Genomic DNA, 16,600 nt, shown 5'->3' with positions numbered 1-16,600 from the left:
TGTGTGTGACGTGAGTCTGGCTTCTCATGTTCAGAATGTCAGACTACTCTTGGACAGTTGAAGAAGTCCTTGGCTGAGTTCTTCTGGGGTGCAGTAGTCACGGGGGGAGCAACGACGGGACGCTCATTCTCCATCTTGATATTGTAGTATTTGGCTATAAAATGAGAGGGGGGGGGGGGTGTTAATATGGTCTCAGCCGATGTGAAAGACCACTATGTCCATATATTTCCTCTAAAGCACATTTGTGTATGAAATGTGCAATAGAAATACAGTCTGAATTTATTTGACTTGATGCATTGTAGTATCCATAAGATGCTGACAAACTTGAACATGAACTTTGGCAGCAAACACTGAGGTGTGAGGCAGCCAGCAGTCTTGTTTGTGTTTCTTTACTGACAGAATGACTAGACAGCAACAACTCCCTATGGAGGAAAGATTCTGTTTATTCAGCCTCCTGGGACTGGACCTGACCATGCCAGCAGATGAAGCAACCCCACCCTCCTGTCTCCACCCCACCCAGACACATATGGGAAGTGTCAGACGTGGGTCAGACATGACGTGAGATTGGAAGGTGAACAACGCACTTCTCAACAGACAAGACAGGTGCAAGGATTTCACAGTAACCATCCTTGAGTGCTTTATTCATTAAAACCATAGAAGTGGAGTGATTAGCAAGCTACATAGTTTTTTGATGTGGTAAGATTTTACGACACAACATTAACGTGTGAAAATCGTAACACTTTTTTTTTATTGGGCAAAACAAATAATTTTCCGTTTCTGATTCTGAAAAAAATAATATTACTTTTTGAAAGATTGTCTTTTTTAATGTTTAAATGGCCAAACAAACCTGTTGGTAAATAACATAGTGACATATGTTGGTAGTTCTAGGGTTAAAGCTTTAGGGTTTGTTTTTTTGCCTGAGAAACTTGATAACCAATGCTTCCCATGCTGAGCTTTGAGGGTTCCTGTGTAAATGCTCGTAGTATTAGAGGAACAGGAGAGCTAAAACACCTGAAGTATTGCTGTATGAATGACTTACATCGTGAGAAGAGGAAGTAGTTGTAACCATCGGGTTTCATGCGGGTGGGGATGGACACGGCAGAGGTCACGGTGGAGGGGAAGCCCTTCCAAGTCAAGCGGATGTTGATCTCCTGCCCCAGATGAGAGACTAGCCACAAACAATTCAGTTTAGCCTCTGAAAAACCACTGTGAAACATTTTACTGCATGGCTAGTGAAAAGAAGCTAGTGAAATTCTGAAAAGTGTTCAAGTGTAAAAACATAATTGTTTGTCTAACTGCAGTGGGTTGAACACGCTTTTCTGTTAGTCAGTTGACTTTGACTCATCATTAAATAAATGTTATGGAGTCTATACTGCCTTCCTCCCACACAATCTGCGTAGATTGTTTGTTTTCTCTGTACATCATGTTTACACACTGTGGACCTTGTTCTTTCCCTCCTCTCTCTTTCTCTCCCTCCCTCCCTCCTTGAGCCATGTCTGACTGATTTTTATAGAGAACAAAATGGGGCTTCACTTCTATAAAACATTTAACCAGTTTCTAAGGCTTTCACCATTACCTCATACTGTAAAAATGTTCACGGGGAAGACAAAAGCCAAACGTGGGAACCTCATCATTATAGTACATACCTGCCTGCCTGGCCACACGGTTGCGTACTGTATAGACAGTATACTGGACCTTCCTGCCACATGTTGGGCTGGTGCCAGACTGGTAGGAATACCTCTGCACCAATCCTCCTGTGTGGTCATACAGGACAGACATCAGTATCTCAGAATAAAGGATATGAGATAAGCATGCATGCATTAGACATAACACACTATATTATTTATTACCAGAGTAAGTCACAGGACTCTACCACAGGTGGTGGTAGAAATAGGAGGATGTGCTTATTGTAATGCATGGAATGGAATGAGGAATGGTATCAAACGTGTGTTTGATCTCATTCCATTCCATGCATCACAATGAGCCGTCCTCCGATTTCTACCTCCACCAGCCTCCCCTGGAGTTAGTACAGTATTATTGATATATGACACACTAGCCACTACCACTCACCTCTTTTGAAGAAGTAGACAGATTCCTTCCTCATGCGGTACTCAGGCACAGACAGAGCAGCTGTGATCTGACCTTGCAGCCCATTGAAGCCCACCCTGATCAGCTTAGGGAAGCCTTGGTCCATCATGCCATTCTCAAACCTCCAGTATTGACCACCCTGTGGGGGGTTACAGGACGCATTTTAACATAAAGCTTATTCAGGACTCTCCCTAACTGAACAACTACATAGATGTAGGTCAGGGGTTCCTAAGCATTTGTCGCATGACCCCAAATTCACTAACACTGCAATATAGGCTACAGGTACAATACATTGCTAGTCTTCATATAAAATACAAATGTCTTTATTTATCAAATCATAGAGGTTAGTTTGATTTTCTCAAGAGACCTCAATTTGAAATTAGGGGACCCCACATAGGGGTCCCATGTTTGTGAACTGCTGATGTAGGTCTTATAACATGGGCTCTTGGAGTAGATGAGCCATTTGTCTTACATATGGTGATACATAGGAAACCTGGGTGTACTGTACCTTGAAGAGGTAGGTCTTGCCCTGGCAGTTGCAGCGGGTGAAGGCAGTATCGATGGGAGACGGGACGCCCCACACGTCTGTGATCCCACGGGCAGGACCGGGTACCCTGTTACTGTCCAGCATCCAAAAGTAGTGTCCTACAGGAGGAACAGAGGGGTATCTCCAACATCTTCATGACATTATGTTGCATTCTTTTTAGTAATGCTACTAGATTATTAACATTCATGTCATGCCAACACGTTAGTGAATGTTCAAACATAGACAGACAGACGGTCCAGACGGGGAGGGTGAGCCTAACATCTGGCGTCTGGCACTGACCTCGGAAAACCACGCTGGTGCCGTTGCGAAGCGTTGTGACTGCACCAACGGGACGACCGCTGCAGATGTTAGTGTCATTGCTGTCATCTAGATAAAAGAAGAACACATTTAGAAAAAGTTGTGAGAAAAATAACATTTAAAAACTATATATACTAAAATATAAAGTGAAGCTCGGCCCTTTCAAGCACTGTCGGGTGTGTTCATTTTTTATTGGCTAATGCTTTTTCCTAGAACTGGACACCCCTGAATGTGGCCCCTTTTTTCTGTTCTATGAGGGAGCTGAGTACTTTTTTCCAAAACTAACGGAACTGCTTGACTCGTTACGCTCTGGGAAAGCTGTCCCCTTTGAAAGTTAATCCAGTTAAATTAATACAGTGCAGCTACACTTTGCAGGAACCTCTCTTCATCCAACAAAAGAAAAAACAGCTACTAAACATGAAGAGAAGAGACTGGCAAACCTTCTCAGCCATAACTTTGCAATGTAAACTCTCACATGGAGCGGGTTTGGCCTACCTGCTTGATAGTCCCTGGGGTTGTCTGTTCCCAGAGCTTGAGCGATGTCGGTGAGGGTACTGGGGTGGGTGGGTTTAGGCTTGGGTTTTTCTGTGGACTTGGGTTTTGGGGTGGGTTTGGTCGGGGCAGGGGTGAGCTTCATGGGATCAGTGGTGGTCTCTGGGGCTGCATCACCCCCTTCTTCCTCCTGTGCCGCGTCTGTTGGTGTGACCAGACGGTCTGAGGCTGGACGGGTCGTGATGGCTTCTTTCTGGGTGTCATCCGCAGTCCAACTGTCAGGGGTGTCCCCTCTAGCGTCTGATCCAAGGTCAGTCTCAGGAGCCTGGGGGTCTGCGGAGGGGGATGTGGTCATGGGGGCATCCTTGGGGCTGTCCTGCACTGTGGTTGGGGTGGCTGCTCCAGGGACACTCGGTGTCTGGTCAGGCCTGGTGGAGGCTGAGGAGAGAGGAGTGATGTCTGGAGAGACAGGGGTAGACTCTGAGGCTGAGGGGGAGGCCTGAGTGGGGCCCGTAGAGGCCAGGGTGGAGGCCAGGGTGGAGGCCAGGGTGTCTTCATTCTCTGGGTCTGAGGGTTGAGTGGGTTGGGTGGGTTGAGTAGGTTGGGGGTCCACGTTCTGGGTACCTTGCAGTGTGTCATCAGAGACTGCGTTCTGACCCTCCGGCTCAAATGTGGACTCTCCTTCAGGCAGGATATCAGGGGTGTCCTCTGCAGGAGTAGGCCCAGTTTGAGTCTCTGAGCTCGGGAAGGCAACTAGGGTGGGCTGAGAAGAGGAGGATCCAGAGGGAGTTGTTTCTGATGCAGACGGACTGGTGCTGGAGTCAGGCTGTCCCTCAGGAACACTGGAGTCTGGAAGTTAGAAAAACATGATTAGAAACTTACCATGTCAGGTTTGATTTGATTCCAAATGACTCAACGAAGATGGAGCATGAAACATCTTAGGTATCATATGCTGTAATATCCAGGAACAGTGAGATAGTGAACAGTGCCTTATGCACTTTAGTATGTGATACATAGCTCAGTTACCTGCTGCCTGGTTGGCTGGTTGGGTAGGGGAGGGTTTGTTGCTAGGGGGGGTTCCAGAGGGGGCTGTGGTTGTCTCCAGGTCCTCAGAGAGGGGGGTGTAGGTCTCCTCTGCTGTGGCCTCTTTCTCAGTGTCCCCCTGAGGATCTGTGAGGGAGAGGTCAGAGGGAGCAGGCCCAGGTATATCACTTGGGGAAGGTTCGTACCCACTGGTGCTCTCTGGGATAGGGGGGTCCTCCAGCCCAATAGCGTCAGGGTCCTCCAGCCAAGTGTCTGGGGAGGGTTCAGGGAGGTTTGGGGAGGTCTGGTCCTTCACATCTGTGTGAGCAAAACAAATGTGAAATTCACATTATTGCAAAAACAAACTGACAACCAGCACAAGTCGGGCATTTATATCCAGGTACACAGGTATAATGATAAATTAAAACACAGAAACATTTTGGAAAAAATAATCTCTTTATTACTTGTTACTTGTTGCATAGTCAAAAAGAATGAAGAACACAATCTACAATCTATGTAAATAAAGTAAGCTGTTATATTGTATATTGGGGATATAAAACGCCAATCTTTCTCACCATCTTCCTGATCCTGTTGAGGTTCTGGAGCTTGAGTGACCAGTGGAATGAGTTTGCTATCCAAAAAATCTGAAAACAAATGTCATCATAAATGAAATAACAATCTTAATTATGTTTTTCCTAATTTCCTTGGGTTGAGTTATAGCCATGTATGCCCACACAACTCTTTCTGAGATTTTCTTGAGCCCTTGAGTCAAACCACGGACATTGACGACAGCATTCCTGGCAGGAATCTAGCAAGACTATCCAAAATGATTAAAAAACCACTCAAAACATTGTGCTAACATGACCTTTGAATTTGAACCACTACTCAGCCTTTCCCATATCCTAATCCCTCTTGACCTCATCCTTCCTATTCTCTCTCCCATTTTGATTGAGTCTGTGCCCATTGCCCTCCTCCACACAGTCCACTCATAATGACATTATTACCCCTTGTTTCTCTTGGCCAGTTGGGCTGGGACAGAGCTTGGCCACCTCTGGGGAGAGTTGGCCCCCAGCTCAAGTCACAGAGAAAAGACACAGCGTGCACAACAGCCAACGAGAAACATCTGGGAGTCACACTTTCTAACATGTGTTTTATTGATTTGGAAAACTTCAAAAGGGCTGTCTTTTTTACAGAAAGTATATTACTTCCTACTTTTCTGTTAAAACTGTTTAGTGACTGTTTTGAGTTCAGTGTTTTAAAACGTTGGGCTGTGTGAATACTTGTGTATGAAATGTATAACTCATTTTGATCCATCACTTCCATACGTCCATTACCTTAGTACTCACCTTGGTTCACTTGCTGGTTCTCCTTGGAGGAGGGAGGAGTCACCTTTGTTTGCTCAGCTGGTTGGCTCTGCGGAGGCTCTGTTGGCATGTCATTCAAATATTTAATTAGATAAATGGTTAAAAAATAACCAACTTTCCTATAACCTCTCTAAAGATCTATTGCTTATCAGAGCTATTGCTATAGAAATATACCTTTTGGTTTGTTATCATTTATGTTATTGCATGAACTAGTCTTCGCTGTTGTTGTACTGGCTGGTCCATTGGCTGTTTCTGTGGTAATTACCAAGACAGAAAATAGTCAATAATGAACTGATGCAGACTGCTGCATGCATAATGCTTAACATGCATATTTACATGCATATAGAATGCCATAGAGTGCCAGCATGCTTATATTCAAATGAACAAACTACTTAATACTGTAGCAAGATGCTGAAATAATGTGCTATCTTAACCTGCAATACGTAACGTTAAATTCTGAAAAAAAAGTAGGATTCACTTCACAGAACCATGCTGAATAATGTTGACAAAGCTTGCCTTCTGTGCCGCACTGGCTGCTGTGGTCTGGACAGCACTTGTTGTACCGTGCACAATCAGCATCACAGTCACACAGCCTGCCTCTCTTAAAGGATTCACCACACCGCCCTCTACACGAGTCACCTGTCACACAGGTAAACAACAGCTATCATCAACACAGATATCCCACTGTCCTGACATCTACAGTTGAAGCAGATTTACACCACTGAAGAGAAATGCAATGTGAACATAATTGTATAATATACAGTGCCTTCACTAAGTATTCACCCCCCTGGACTTTTAATGTGTTACAACCTGACTTTAAAATAGATTTTGAAATGTTTACTAATTAATTAAAAATGAAAAGCTGAAATATCTTGAGCCAATAAGTATTCACCCTTTGCTATGACACTAAAATTAGCTCAAATGCAAAAATGTCTTCAACAAGTCACTCAATAAGTTGAATTGAGTGCAAGGATAATAGTTCTGAATTAATATCTTTTGTTTTTACAGGGTACCGGGTTTGCATATGAATCAATTATACACTGTGTGGATTAAGCTGTCACTACCAACTCAGCAAATTTTGTTTTGTTGCAGCTACCACAATTCTTCACACAATGGATGGTGTGGAAACTGAATTGCATGTACTGGATTTGCACTAAACTAAATGCTTTGTAGTAAAACCAAATAAACATATTTCCAACCACTTTCTTTGATGTATCACTTGAATTTACTGTTGCAAACACAATTATGGATGTGAGATAGATTCCATTTAGGAATTATTTTTTCGCCACTTGGTTAAAGACAAATTTTGTAGAATGACTGAGAAGATGTCCCATCAACTGTGCTTTTTCCTCTCAGCCATTCAACTTTGTAGATTTTTGTAAGGCCTCAGGGTAGCATTCCTGAGCCGTTTCATTCCTCTCCATTTGCTCAGTTTGTAATGACAACCTGATCCACACAGTGTGTAATTGATTCTTATGCAAATCAAAGACCCTATAAAAAACAAAGATATTAAATCCAAAATCGCATTAACTATTATCTTTGCATTAAGATGGACTCAATTCAACTTGAGTGATTTGTTGATGACATTTTTGCATTTGAGCAAACTGTAAGAGTGGTGAATACTTATTGATTCAAGACATTTCAGCCTTTTATTTTTAATTAATTTGTAAACATTTCTAAAACATAATTTTCACTTTGATTTTATAGAGTATTTTGTGTAGATCAGTAATGAAAAAAATCTATTAAATCTATTTTAAAGTCAGGTTGTAACACAACAAAATGTGGAAAAATTCCAGGGAGTGAATACTTACTGAAGGTACTGTATAAACTATATTCATGAATGTCATGAATAACACGTCATGAAACAATCACAATCCACAACAACAGGGGATTAAACAAAGGCCTACCGGTTGTACACTGGGATTCGTAGTCCTTACAACACTCATCATGAGTGAGGCAGTCATAGTCACAATGGCACTGGTAACCCCTGTAGTATTCTTCACCACACCGTCCACTGCAGCTCGCTACAGAAGGGATAACAACATGATATTAGAGACCTTCAGTAACTCACAGTCATGGATATACTATATCCACAAAAAGATAGTCACAAGTACGGGCTAGCCCAGTGACTAAGGAGGGAACACATCTGTATTGTTGGTACTGTTGTTAACAACAGTGCAAATGCGTTCCATCCAGTCCTTGGCTACAGCCCAGGGAAAATTAATTGATGTAGCTCAGCAATATCAATTTAATTTTACTGGGCTATATTATCACTTTACTTGTTATATTGACATGATTGCTTATTTAAAACAGTGCCAATATAATCTGTTTTCCCCTCTAGTTAATCATTTGTAACTGAGTAAATAGAAATAGTACACAAAGTCTGCCTTCCCGGAAATTAGTTCAATACACTAGACTTTATGTTAGGTTTGCATAGAGTAGCCACATACAGTACATCATCTCTACCAGATCACTGACAATATTCTCTTTTTTTCAACCCAGAAACACAACAAGCATACAGCATTTCACCTCATTGGTGAATAAAGGAGATACTCACACTGAGCAGGACTTAATGGGAGAGCACAAGCCAGCAAAAAAAGGGCAGAAAGCACTGTTGGAGTCATCTTCACAGCTCTATTTAAACCTGATCAAAATGACAAGCATGGGAGAGAGAAAAGTGCATAAAACACTGTCACAGTTTGTCACAATTCACATAAATCTATTTCAAATGGGCTAAATTTCAGTCAGAAATCATATGACTACAATGAATGAAAGAAGATCTCACTGTACCTTGAGAGAGTGAACCTCAGTCCAAATCCACCTATTGAATGCTTGGCTGTGTCCGCTTTTATAAGGAGTGAGAGTGGTTGCGTTCGTCTGACAGGGATGTCCCCGTGAATTGGCGGATCCGGTCCAATTAAATCCAATCCAGCAAATGATGGATTCACAGACTTCCCACGCGGAGGAAACCAGACTGAACATTTTCCCCCGCTAATGTTTTAAGCAAGACCTGGACCCGTACCAATATGTGTTGACAGCGCTGGATGACATCACAGACTACTGCATGGTGTACCCTTTTTCCTCAAAACAAGATGTTCTTTGCTACAGTAGGCGCATGTTAGGGCTTACATGCATTTCATAATACTGCCTATATCTGTAACACAACCAACCATTATGTCTATTATTATCCACTTGATTGGAATATTTGTTTTTCATTATATAAGAAAGAATGAATCGGCTACTTTTGTTTCCATGAGGATATTGCATGATGATGTACTGTACATGTTATTATGTAATCATCATGGTAATCTATGATTGGAAGCAAGGAGACTTGACCCAGACACACACGTTGACAGTTTGTTTTCATAGGGCTGACTGCGGTTTTGCCTGTGATGTCTATGGACTTAGGTTATCATGAGTCATGCCAATAGTCATGCCACATAATGACCTACAAACAAAAGTGAAATGTACCTGTTGACAACTTATATAGTCAACAACTATCGTGGTAAAGTGCGCCGTCAGACTTAGTGAGACTAATAATGACCAAAAACTACGTTGTTCTGGCTGTGTGGAAAAACTGATAGTGAGTAATGTTTTGTAGCTTACAGTAGCAGGGAAAGAGTATTTAAAAATTGTTGTTTAATTTAATATATCCACATTCACTGTCACACCATTGTCTTACGATAGCACGACTCCGTCCACAGGGATCTGTCTGATAACTCGCAAGACAGGTAATTCAGGCGACGCGGATCGCCCTAGAATTATGACACGTGTGCGATCACTGGTATTCAGTATGCCTAACCCTAACCCAGTATGAATGGCCCTGAGACTGATTGGACTGTACCAAGTAAGTGTCCCCTCTACAAGGGCGCCCTTAGCATAGCAATTTGCTTAAATTATAAGATTTATTGATTTATTTATTGAGTCATGTTTCATGGCTACCATATGAGTAAAAGTAGTTGCAAAAGTGCTGCATGATCTCCCATTGACAAATAGGCTGATTGGGCCTCAAGTAAGATACATCTGATATGCATCATATATGTTTTTGGCAATATAAACCGACTCACAGGCTTAACATGTGCAACAAAAGTAAATGTTACATTTTAACCCTGAGAGCTGAAGACTACTGCTGAGCTGTCTGATCAGACCTGCATACCTGCGTTTACCTCGCGCCACTATCGCATCGACCATTATTAATGGTAGAGGGGAATTTATGATATTTAGTATTTTGATTTCTCATACGTTCCGTTTGAATCAGCAAGTTCTACATGAAAGTGAATAAACTACTAATTAATTCCCTCTTCGAATTGTTTTTAGTTGCATGTTCCTGATTTTCCAAACAAAAATGCATGTCTGACTATAGTCTATCCACTAACGTTTAGCATTTGGCTAATGGTTTCATCCCAATCGCTGACAGGAAGAAGAGGAGCCCGGTGTTTACAGTTAGCCCCTGCCCACAGGAAGCGATTGCTTTTCTCCACGTTAGCAGTATTAAAAAAACCATTTACACAGTTGCTAAATACGTGGATTGGTAACCCACTGGAAGATAAGATTTTATGGTTATTCTAGTAACTACTTGCATGAGCATCATTTGGCTGTCATTGAAGAGCAAGTGACAACCAATGCGATGGCTACCTTTAGCAATACTAGCTGGCGAGCGTAGCCAGTTAGCAAGCTAGCTGTTCATACATAGAAGTGGCTCTCAACTGAACAGGTAATCCAAACTTTGATGTGCATGACGATTAGCAAACCGCCCTGCGGCGCTCCCTGTATAATTGCCAGCTGGCAGTCAACCACAGTCAAATATACATTTACGGTAACTCTGCTCAGTAATATAGCTGGCTAGCGAGATACAGCCAGCTTTCTAACCAGGCAGGTGTAACAAACATATCAGATCGGAGTCAGCAACACCCACCGCTAACTAGTTGGTTCATCATGAGTGTCATTTGCTGTTTTATTTGCATGTCATTGAATTGAGACGGTAGTGTTTTTGCTGGGCAGTGGACATCCTATTTGACGGATTGGGCTGATGCCAATGTTATCTCTTGAATTATGCGTTTTATTACAAATCCCTGTATGTGTGATCGGCAGGCCCCAGATTCAGGATAACCGCGTCCACGGGGTGAGCGACCATGGGCGCGGAGAGCAGTGCTCTGCGGAGCTGCATCTTGGAGGAGCCGCTCTTGACCCTCCCCTCGGGCCTGACCATGTACTCCGCATTGCTCCAGGATGGCAAGCCGGCTTCCGTGTTTGTTCACAAGCAGGGGAACGAAGATAAAGTCAATAAAGCTGCAAAGGTAAACAAACATCATGACCTTAAAAAACACCCCTACAAGAGCATATCATTTCCAGGGTCACTGTTTTACGTTTATCATACATCACACCAGCCCCATGCTCTTCCCCGCCCCGTCTTGCAGCACCTGAAGACCCTGAGGCACCCGTGTCTGCTGCGTTTCCTGTCATGCTCAGTGCAAGATGGGGGCATCCACCTGGTGACTGAGCGAGTGCAGCCACTGGAGCTGCTGCTGGACAGCCTCACCCCGGAAGAGGTCTGTGCAGGCATCTATGACCTCCTGCAGGCTCTGGTGTTCCTGCACGAGAGGGTGAGAACACACACACACACACACACACACACACACACACAAGGATCCTTTGTAGCTGTTCTAGTTCCTGGTCCTGCTTTTGGCCGCATCACAACAGGTTTGCATATGTTGTTGTGATGTGATCTCTTCTCTTCCATTTCTGCCCTCAGGGAAAATCAAGCCACAACAATGTGTGCATGTCATCTGTGTTTGTGAGTGAAGACGGCCATTGGAAACTGGGGGGGATGGAGACTGTCTGCAAGTTTGCAGAGGCTACCCCAGAGGTAACTGAAAGTCTAAAAAATGTTTTCGCTTTTGTCCAAAGCAACTTACAATGAGTATATCAGTCATCATAAGAGAAAAAATCTATGCTAGGACCAGGGGCCATTGGCAGTCACAATGCTAGAAGGAAGGATTTTATATATATATGAAGTAATGTGGTGTGCTCAGAAACAGCACTAATGCTGCCACTTTCCTTTTTTATACTATCACCTTGAACACAGTCTGTTTTATTGCTGTTTTTTTAATTCTCTGATTTATAGCTTGAGTGTCTTATGTTTTCTTGTCTTTGTCCCATAAGTTTCTCTGCAGCATTCAGAATGTGAGAGAGAATAGCACTGTTCCTCCAGAGGAGCGGGTAAGACAAAGAGCGGACTGTAGATGGATGAACATGAAAGCTTATCATTTTGATTAAGACGTCTTGGCATAATGTCTAAGCACTCTTTTATTGAGGATTAATGTTTTCATGAACTCATAGTCATATTTATTACAGGTTGAAGGCTTTCAAATGCTGCCTGATAAGCACGCCCACTCTCGAGACTGCTTCTCTTTCGGAATGATGGTGGAATCCCTCCTCCCTCTCCTGAGTGGCTATGGTGAGTGTAGCTGTAGTAGGTTCTTAAAGCCTGAGGCTGATTGGCTACAAGGCATTCCATTCTTACTTTACATAGAAGAGCACAAACAATGCTCTTCTCTTTTAGCAGAAGAAGGTGGTACTGTGGCACACCTGATTGTCGCTCCTCCTCTACCTCCCTTATTCCTTTCATCACCCCCCACTTCTCTCTCTCTCTCTCTCGTTGCAGTTACTGAGGAGCTTTCAGAGAGTTTGAAGAGGACCCTGCAAGTAGGCCTGTTGAACTCTGACCCCCTGTCTCGGCCCTCTCTCAGCTCCCTGCTGACTCATGACTTCTTCAGGTTAGTTGACAACATTAATTCATTTTTTTTCCTTCTTTCCTTCTTATTTGTTTATCCTTTATTTAACCAAGATTTTCATCTAATTTACAAGTGAGCCCTGGCCAAGAAGGCAGCATATGCAAAGTTATACAGACACAAAAGACACAGAAACAGCATACAACAAATTTCAATTGCTTGGTAAACTTTGGAAATAATTCCTCCTAGTAATAAACCATTTTGACTCTGTTTTCACATCACCAGGAATGACTTTCTTGAGGTCATGAACTTTCTGAAGAGCCTTACCCTGAAAACAGAGGAGGAGAAGAATGAATTTTTCAAGTAAGCCTCTAGTCTATGTGGTCACCCTTTGCGGTTTTGATCACTAGGAAATGGGACTGCTGATGTTACATTCTGTAATAATTTCCTGTTCAGCTAGTGTGTGTGTGTGTGTGTGTGTCATTGACAGCTCGGTCTTTATCTTAGCTTTATACTGATGGATTACCTCACAAAATGTCAATTTCTCCCAATAAACAGTATGAGCTTAACTGTGTGTGTGTGTAGGTTTCTGTTAGACAGGGTCCAGAGCCTCCCAGAGGAGCTGCTAGCAACACGTCTCGTCCCCAAACTCCTCAACTCCCTGGTTTTTGCTGAACCCACAGCTGTTAAGAGCTTTCTGCCTCATCTCCTAAAGCCGAAGAAGGGTAAGCAGACCCTAATTCACACTGCAGGGCCAAACCAAATTGAGCTGTATTAAGCTGGCCTGTTTTCGTATCCACTATAGTTGCTATTACAGTGCTCTGAATTACAATGTGAAAGGAAAATATCAGGCAGCACAGTATGGCCCTGTAGTGTGTAAAGACCCCAGGTGTTTGACAGCGTACTGTGTCATTGTTATTGTGTCGCATTCTGGATACATTTATAAATACTTTGTTATTCAATAATGCATAGAGGTTGTTGATCAGGTATTGCTAAAGGTCACTGTTATAATATACAGACTGGATAGCTGCTCATCCCTCTCCTCCTTGTCTTCCTTTGTGGTGACAGACTCTGGTGGAGGTGGCAGTGAGGAGTGCCTCCTGTCTGTATCACTCTACAGGAAACACATTGTTCCTCAGCTCCTCAAGCTCTACAAGGTCAATGAGGAACATGTCAGGATCGTGCTGCTGGCTAACATACACATTTACGCAGAGTTTTTCTCCCACGACGAGCTCAAGAACCAAATCCTACCTCAGGTCAGACACTCAAGTTAAATTAAACTAATGTGGATTACTGTCTGTGGGCTGGTTTTATGGACCCAGAAGCTTACTTGTGGAGAAAGCACTTTCAATGGAGATTCTTTATCTTCTTTTTTTAACAAGCATTTTAGGCTAGGAGTAGGCTTAATCTGGGTCTTTGAAACTGGCCCTACATAAGACATTTTTAAGCATATTTCATGTTGACATTGCTGTTAAAAATTGCGATCTCTTATTTTTTTACACTGCAGGTTTTGCTCGGAATGAGAGACACCAGCGATTCCCTGGTAGCCATGACACTGCAGAGCCTGGCCGTGCTGGTGCCGTTGCTAGGGGCACAGGTAGTGGTGGGCGGGGAGAGGACCAAGGTGTTCAAACGCATGTCACCCAACTTCACTAAGTCAACTGAGGTCACCCCAGAAAGTAAGGAACACAATCAGGCAGACCGTGAAGAGACTCTGCCTTTTCCTTGTATTGTACTGTACTGTACAGTAATGTATTGTATTTGTTAACCAAAGACATCTACACTCAAACAGCCATAACTTCTTATTCAGATTATATATACTTCTTTTTTTTGCAGTGGCCATAGTTAACTCTAATTAATCCCCCTTTGCTGTGTCTCCCCCTCCCCTCTTCTCTGCAGCCTCTCCTGTCCACATAGTGGGGGGGTCCCATCCCCAGATGGCCCAGCCCTCTAAGGTCCTGAGTCTGTTCCCCAAACCAGCTGGGGAAGGAACGCTCGTTCAGGGGAACATAAACAGTCTACAGGGACCCAGAGAGACCCCCAGCAAATACCCACTAGCACCCACGTCAGGTAATCCCCACTTTATAACCCACACCCTATTCCAACTCCCATTCTGATGTTGTGCGGAGCTTATACTATGTGTATGTTCCTTGTTTCAGCTATAAGTAGAGAAATGTCTCTACCTCTGAATGGGTTCAGTAAAAACAAGGAGGGGGAGGAAGAGGAAGAAGAGGAGTCGTACAGCCCAGACCAACCTGAGAGGCCTGAGGGTCCGGCTGAGGACTGGCCAGACTGGAGTGATGCGGAGGAGGGGGAGAAGGAGCGCAAGCAGCCGGTCCAGATCCACATCCAGAATTCAGAGAGAGCAGACAGCAGCACCAGGCTTCCAGCCACGCCACGGGACGAAGAGCAGGAGCCATGGGACGACTTTGAGGACACAGAGCCCATGTCTGACCTCTCCCCCACAACGCCCATACCTGACCCTGTAATACTGACCTCACCCAGAGGGGGGGCCACTGCACCCCTGAACCTGGCAGCTGAATCCCTGAAGGGGTCCCTCAAACTGAGCTCCACCCTCAGAGCCCCCACGGAGAGGAAGGCAACATCATGGGACAACGGGTGGAATCAGGAGGAGGAGGAGGAGGACGCCAACCCTCAGAAACCGAACAAGTCCCTGTCTGACCCCAGACACAAGCCCCTCATGGCACGCAAGGATGGCGGGACAGGAGGTCTGGGGGAGGAGTTCACAATAGAAGTGAAGAAGAAGCCAGAGCGAGACCCAGAGCTGGATTTCTTTGCAGACATGGTGCCGGATATTAAACTGTCCTCTTCAGTGCTGCTGCTCCCTGAAGAGAGTGGGGTTAGCGATGTTGGACTGTTCGCAGTCGCACCGTCAGAACACACTGATTCAACTATAGACACACTAACACTGACTGCCAAGTTTGCAGCTGCTGACCTTACAGAGGTTAGTGCAGATCTCTAAAAATATGAAAGAACCCTTGATCTCTGTTTCTTTGCACAGGGTTGGGTGGGTAGAATAGGTTTCAAAGGCTTCAATCAATGCTCTTATAATATGCTAACTTTGATAATTGTTGTCTTGATCAGAATTTATTATCTTGCCTTTTCCTTTAGAGGTTCGTTCTGTATTCCTGCGTCATGCGTGCTAAATTGGCTCTTCTCTATGTTTCTCTCTCTTACAGACCGAAGCAGGAGGCTGGGGAGATGGAGAAGACCTGAACTGGGAGGATGAGAATGCTTGGTGATGAACTTTGACCTAGCTGGAGCCCTGGTGTAGACAGACCACTGGAACACTTCAATTCCCAGGTTGCTCCCCCTCTATAGGTCCCATTTCTCAAACAGCCAATCAAAGAACTGGAACCAGCTCCACCTGCAAATGGTCAGTCATTATTTTAAAATGTCATGAAGTGAAAGTGATCATGAAAATGTGATTGGATGGGACACTGAAGAATACGGTTTTTGATTGAGATTTTCACTTACTGTGACTTTTCAAATGTTGAATATGATCATTGTCCTCATTAACGAAGGACCCATATGTATGAAACTTTACTTTTGTACTACAGTAGAATGATGTGAGGGTCTCTTGTTTTTTTGCCTGGGGGGGTTGTACCCAGCTAGACTGGGACAACCAAGAGCTTCTTATAGTTCTATGCCAAATGTCAGAGAAAGCTGGTGGACTGTGATGATACTTATATAAAGCTAACAGACTTTTTTCATCAGGTTTTACTCTAGTTTTACTGTGCCATACATTTCTCACCTCGCAGTTTGATTTTGAGAGGCCTCGGCAAAGTAAGACGTGGTTTCTAGGGGGGTTGGCACTATGAATGAATGTGAAATAGAGAGATTGACGTATATAATTTATTTGTATCTTTCTGGTTGCTGGAATAAAAGGTTTTATGGTATCTTGTGTGACGACGTTTTTTTTTATTAATTTCACGCTCCTGTCACACAAATCTGCTAGTCGACCCAGACACTTCATTGTCCCCCGACGAGACCAGTTAGAACTTCTGAGAACAATTAGCCTATATTTCACACGCAAC

General features: G+C 43.7%; 2 protein-coding genes across 4 annotated transcripts; one reads left to right on the top strand and one right to left on the bottom strand.

Annotated features, from left to right (window-relative positions):
- Positions 1 to 11: 11 nt before the first annotated feature.
- On the bottom strand, positions 12 to 8,435 carry prg4b (proteoglycan 4b; the record flags this gene model as incomplete). Its single annotated transcript, XM_083672344.1, has 12 exons — positions 12 to 154; positions 1,040 to 1,168; positions 1,647 to 1,754; positions 2,071 to 2,227; positions 2,597 to 2,733; positions 2,915 to 3,001; positions 3,428 to 4,273; positions 4,451 to 4,765; positions 5,794 to 5,871; positions 6,328 to 6,450; positions 7,719 to 7,835; positions 8,369 to 8,435. 12 exons carry the CDS (start codon positions 8,433 to 8,435, stop codon positions 39 to 41), a joined length of 2,280 nt encoding a protein of 759 aa, XP_083528470.1. The 3' UTR covers positions 12 to 38.
- Positions 8,436 to 9,598: 1,163 nt separating this feature from the next.
- Positions 9,599 to 16,462, top strand: scyl3 (SCY1-like, kinase-like 3). Of its 3 annotated transcripts, none has more exons than XM_083671319.1 (14): positions 9,599 to 9,658; positions 10,903 to 11,108; positions 11,199 to 11,414; positions 11,564 to 11,677; positions 11,974 to 12,030; positions 12,166 to 12,268; positions 12,476 to 12,587; positions 12,828 to 12,905; positions 13,128 to 13,267; positions 13,611 to 13,798; positions 14,050 to 14,221; positions 14,442 to 14,612; positions 14,702 to 15,507; positions 15,743 to 16,462. In XM_083671319.1, the coding sequence occupies exons 2-14, from the start codon at positions 10,944 to 10,946 to the stop codon at positions 15,803 to 15,805; spliced, it is 2,385 nt and encodes a 794-aa protein (XP_083527445.1). In that variant the 5' UTR covers positions 9,599 to 9,658; positions 10,903 to 10,943; the 3' UTR covers positions 15,806 to 16,462. The 3 variants fall into 3 exon arrangements, with proteins under 3 accessions (XP_083527445.1, XP_083527446.1, XP_083527444.1); XM_083671320.1 differs by lacking the exon at positions 9,599 to 9,658 and adding an exon at positions 10,271 to 10,525 and having other exon boundaries at positions 11,229 to 11,414; XM_083671318.1 differs by lacking the exon at positions 9,599 to 9,658 and adding an exon at positions 10,271 to 10,525.
- The last annotated feature ends 138 nt before the right edge of the window (positions 16,463 to 16,600 follow it).

This window comes from Argentina silus, assembly GCF_951799395.1.
Source record: "Argentina silus genome assembly, chromosome: 6".
In the NCBI taxonomy this organism is placed as follows: Eukaryota; Metazoa; Chordata; class Actinopteri; order Argentiniformes; family Argentinidae; genus Argentina; species Argentina silus.
The sequence above is the reverse complement of the archived record's forward strand: the minus strand, read 5'-3'. Positions and strand labels throughout refer to the sequence as shown.

What these genes read in the sequence shown, in the direction of transcription:
- scyl3 (XM_083671319.1), top strand. Translation starts at nt 10,944, where the DNA reads ATGGGCGCGGAGAGCAGTGCTCTGCGGAGCTGCATCTTGGAGGAGCCG. An exon ending in AGAACCAAATCCTACCTCAG is followed by an intron (nt 13,799 to 14,049) that starts GTCAGACACTCA and finishes TTTACACTGCAG; the next exon opens with GTTTTGCTCGGAATGAGAGA. An exon ending in CAGCTGCTGACCTTACAGAG is followed by an intron (nt 15,508 to 15,742) that starts GTTAGTGCAGAT and finishes TCTCTCTTACAG; the next exon opens with ACCGAAGCAGGAGGCTGGGG.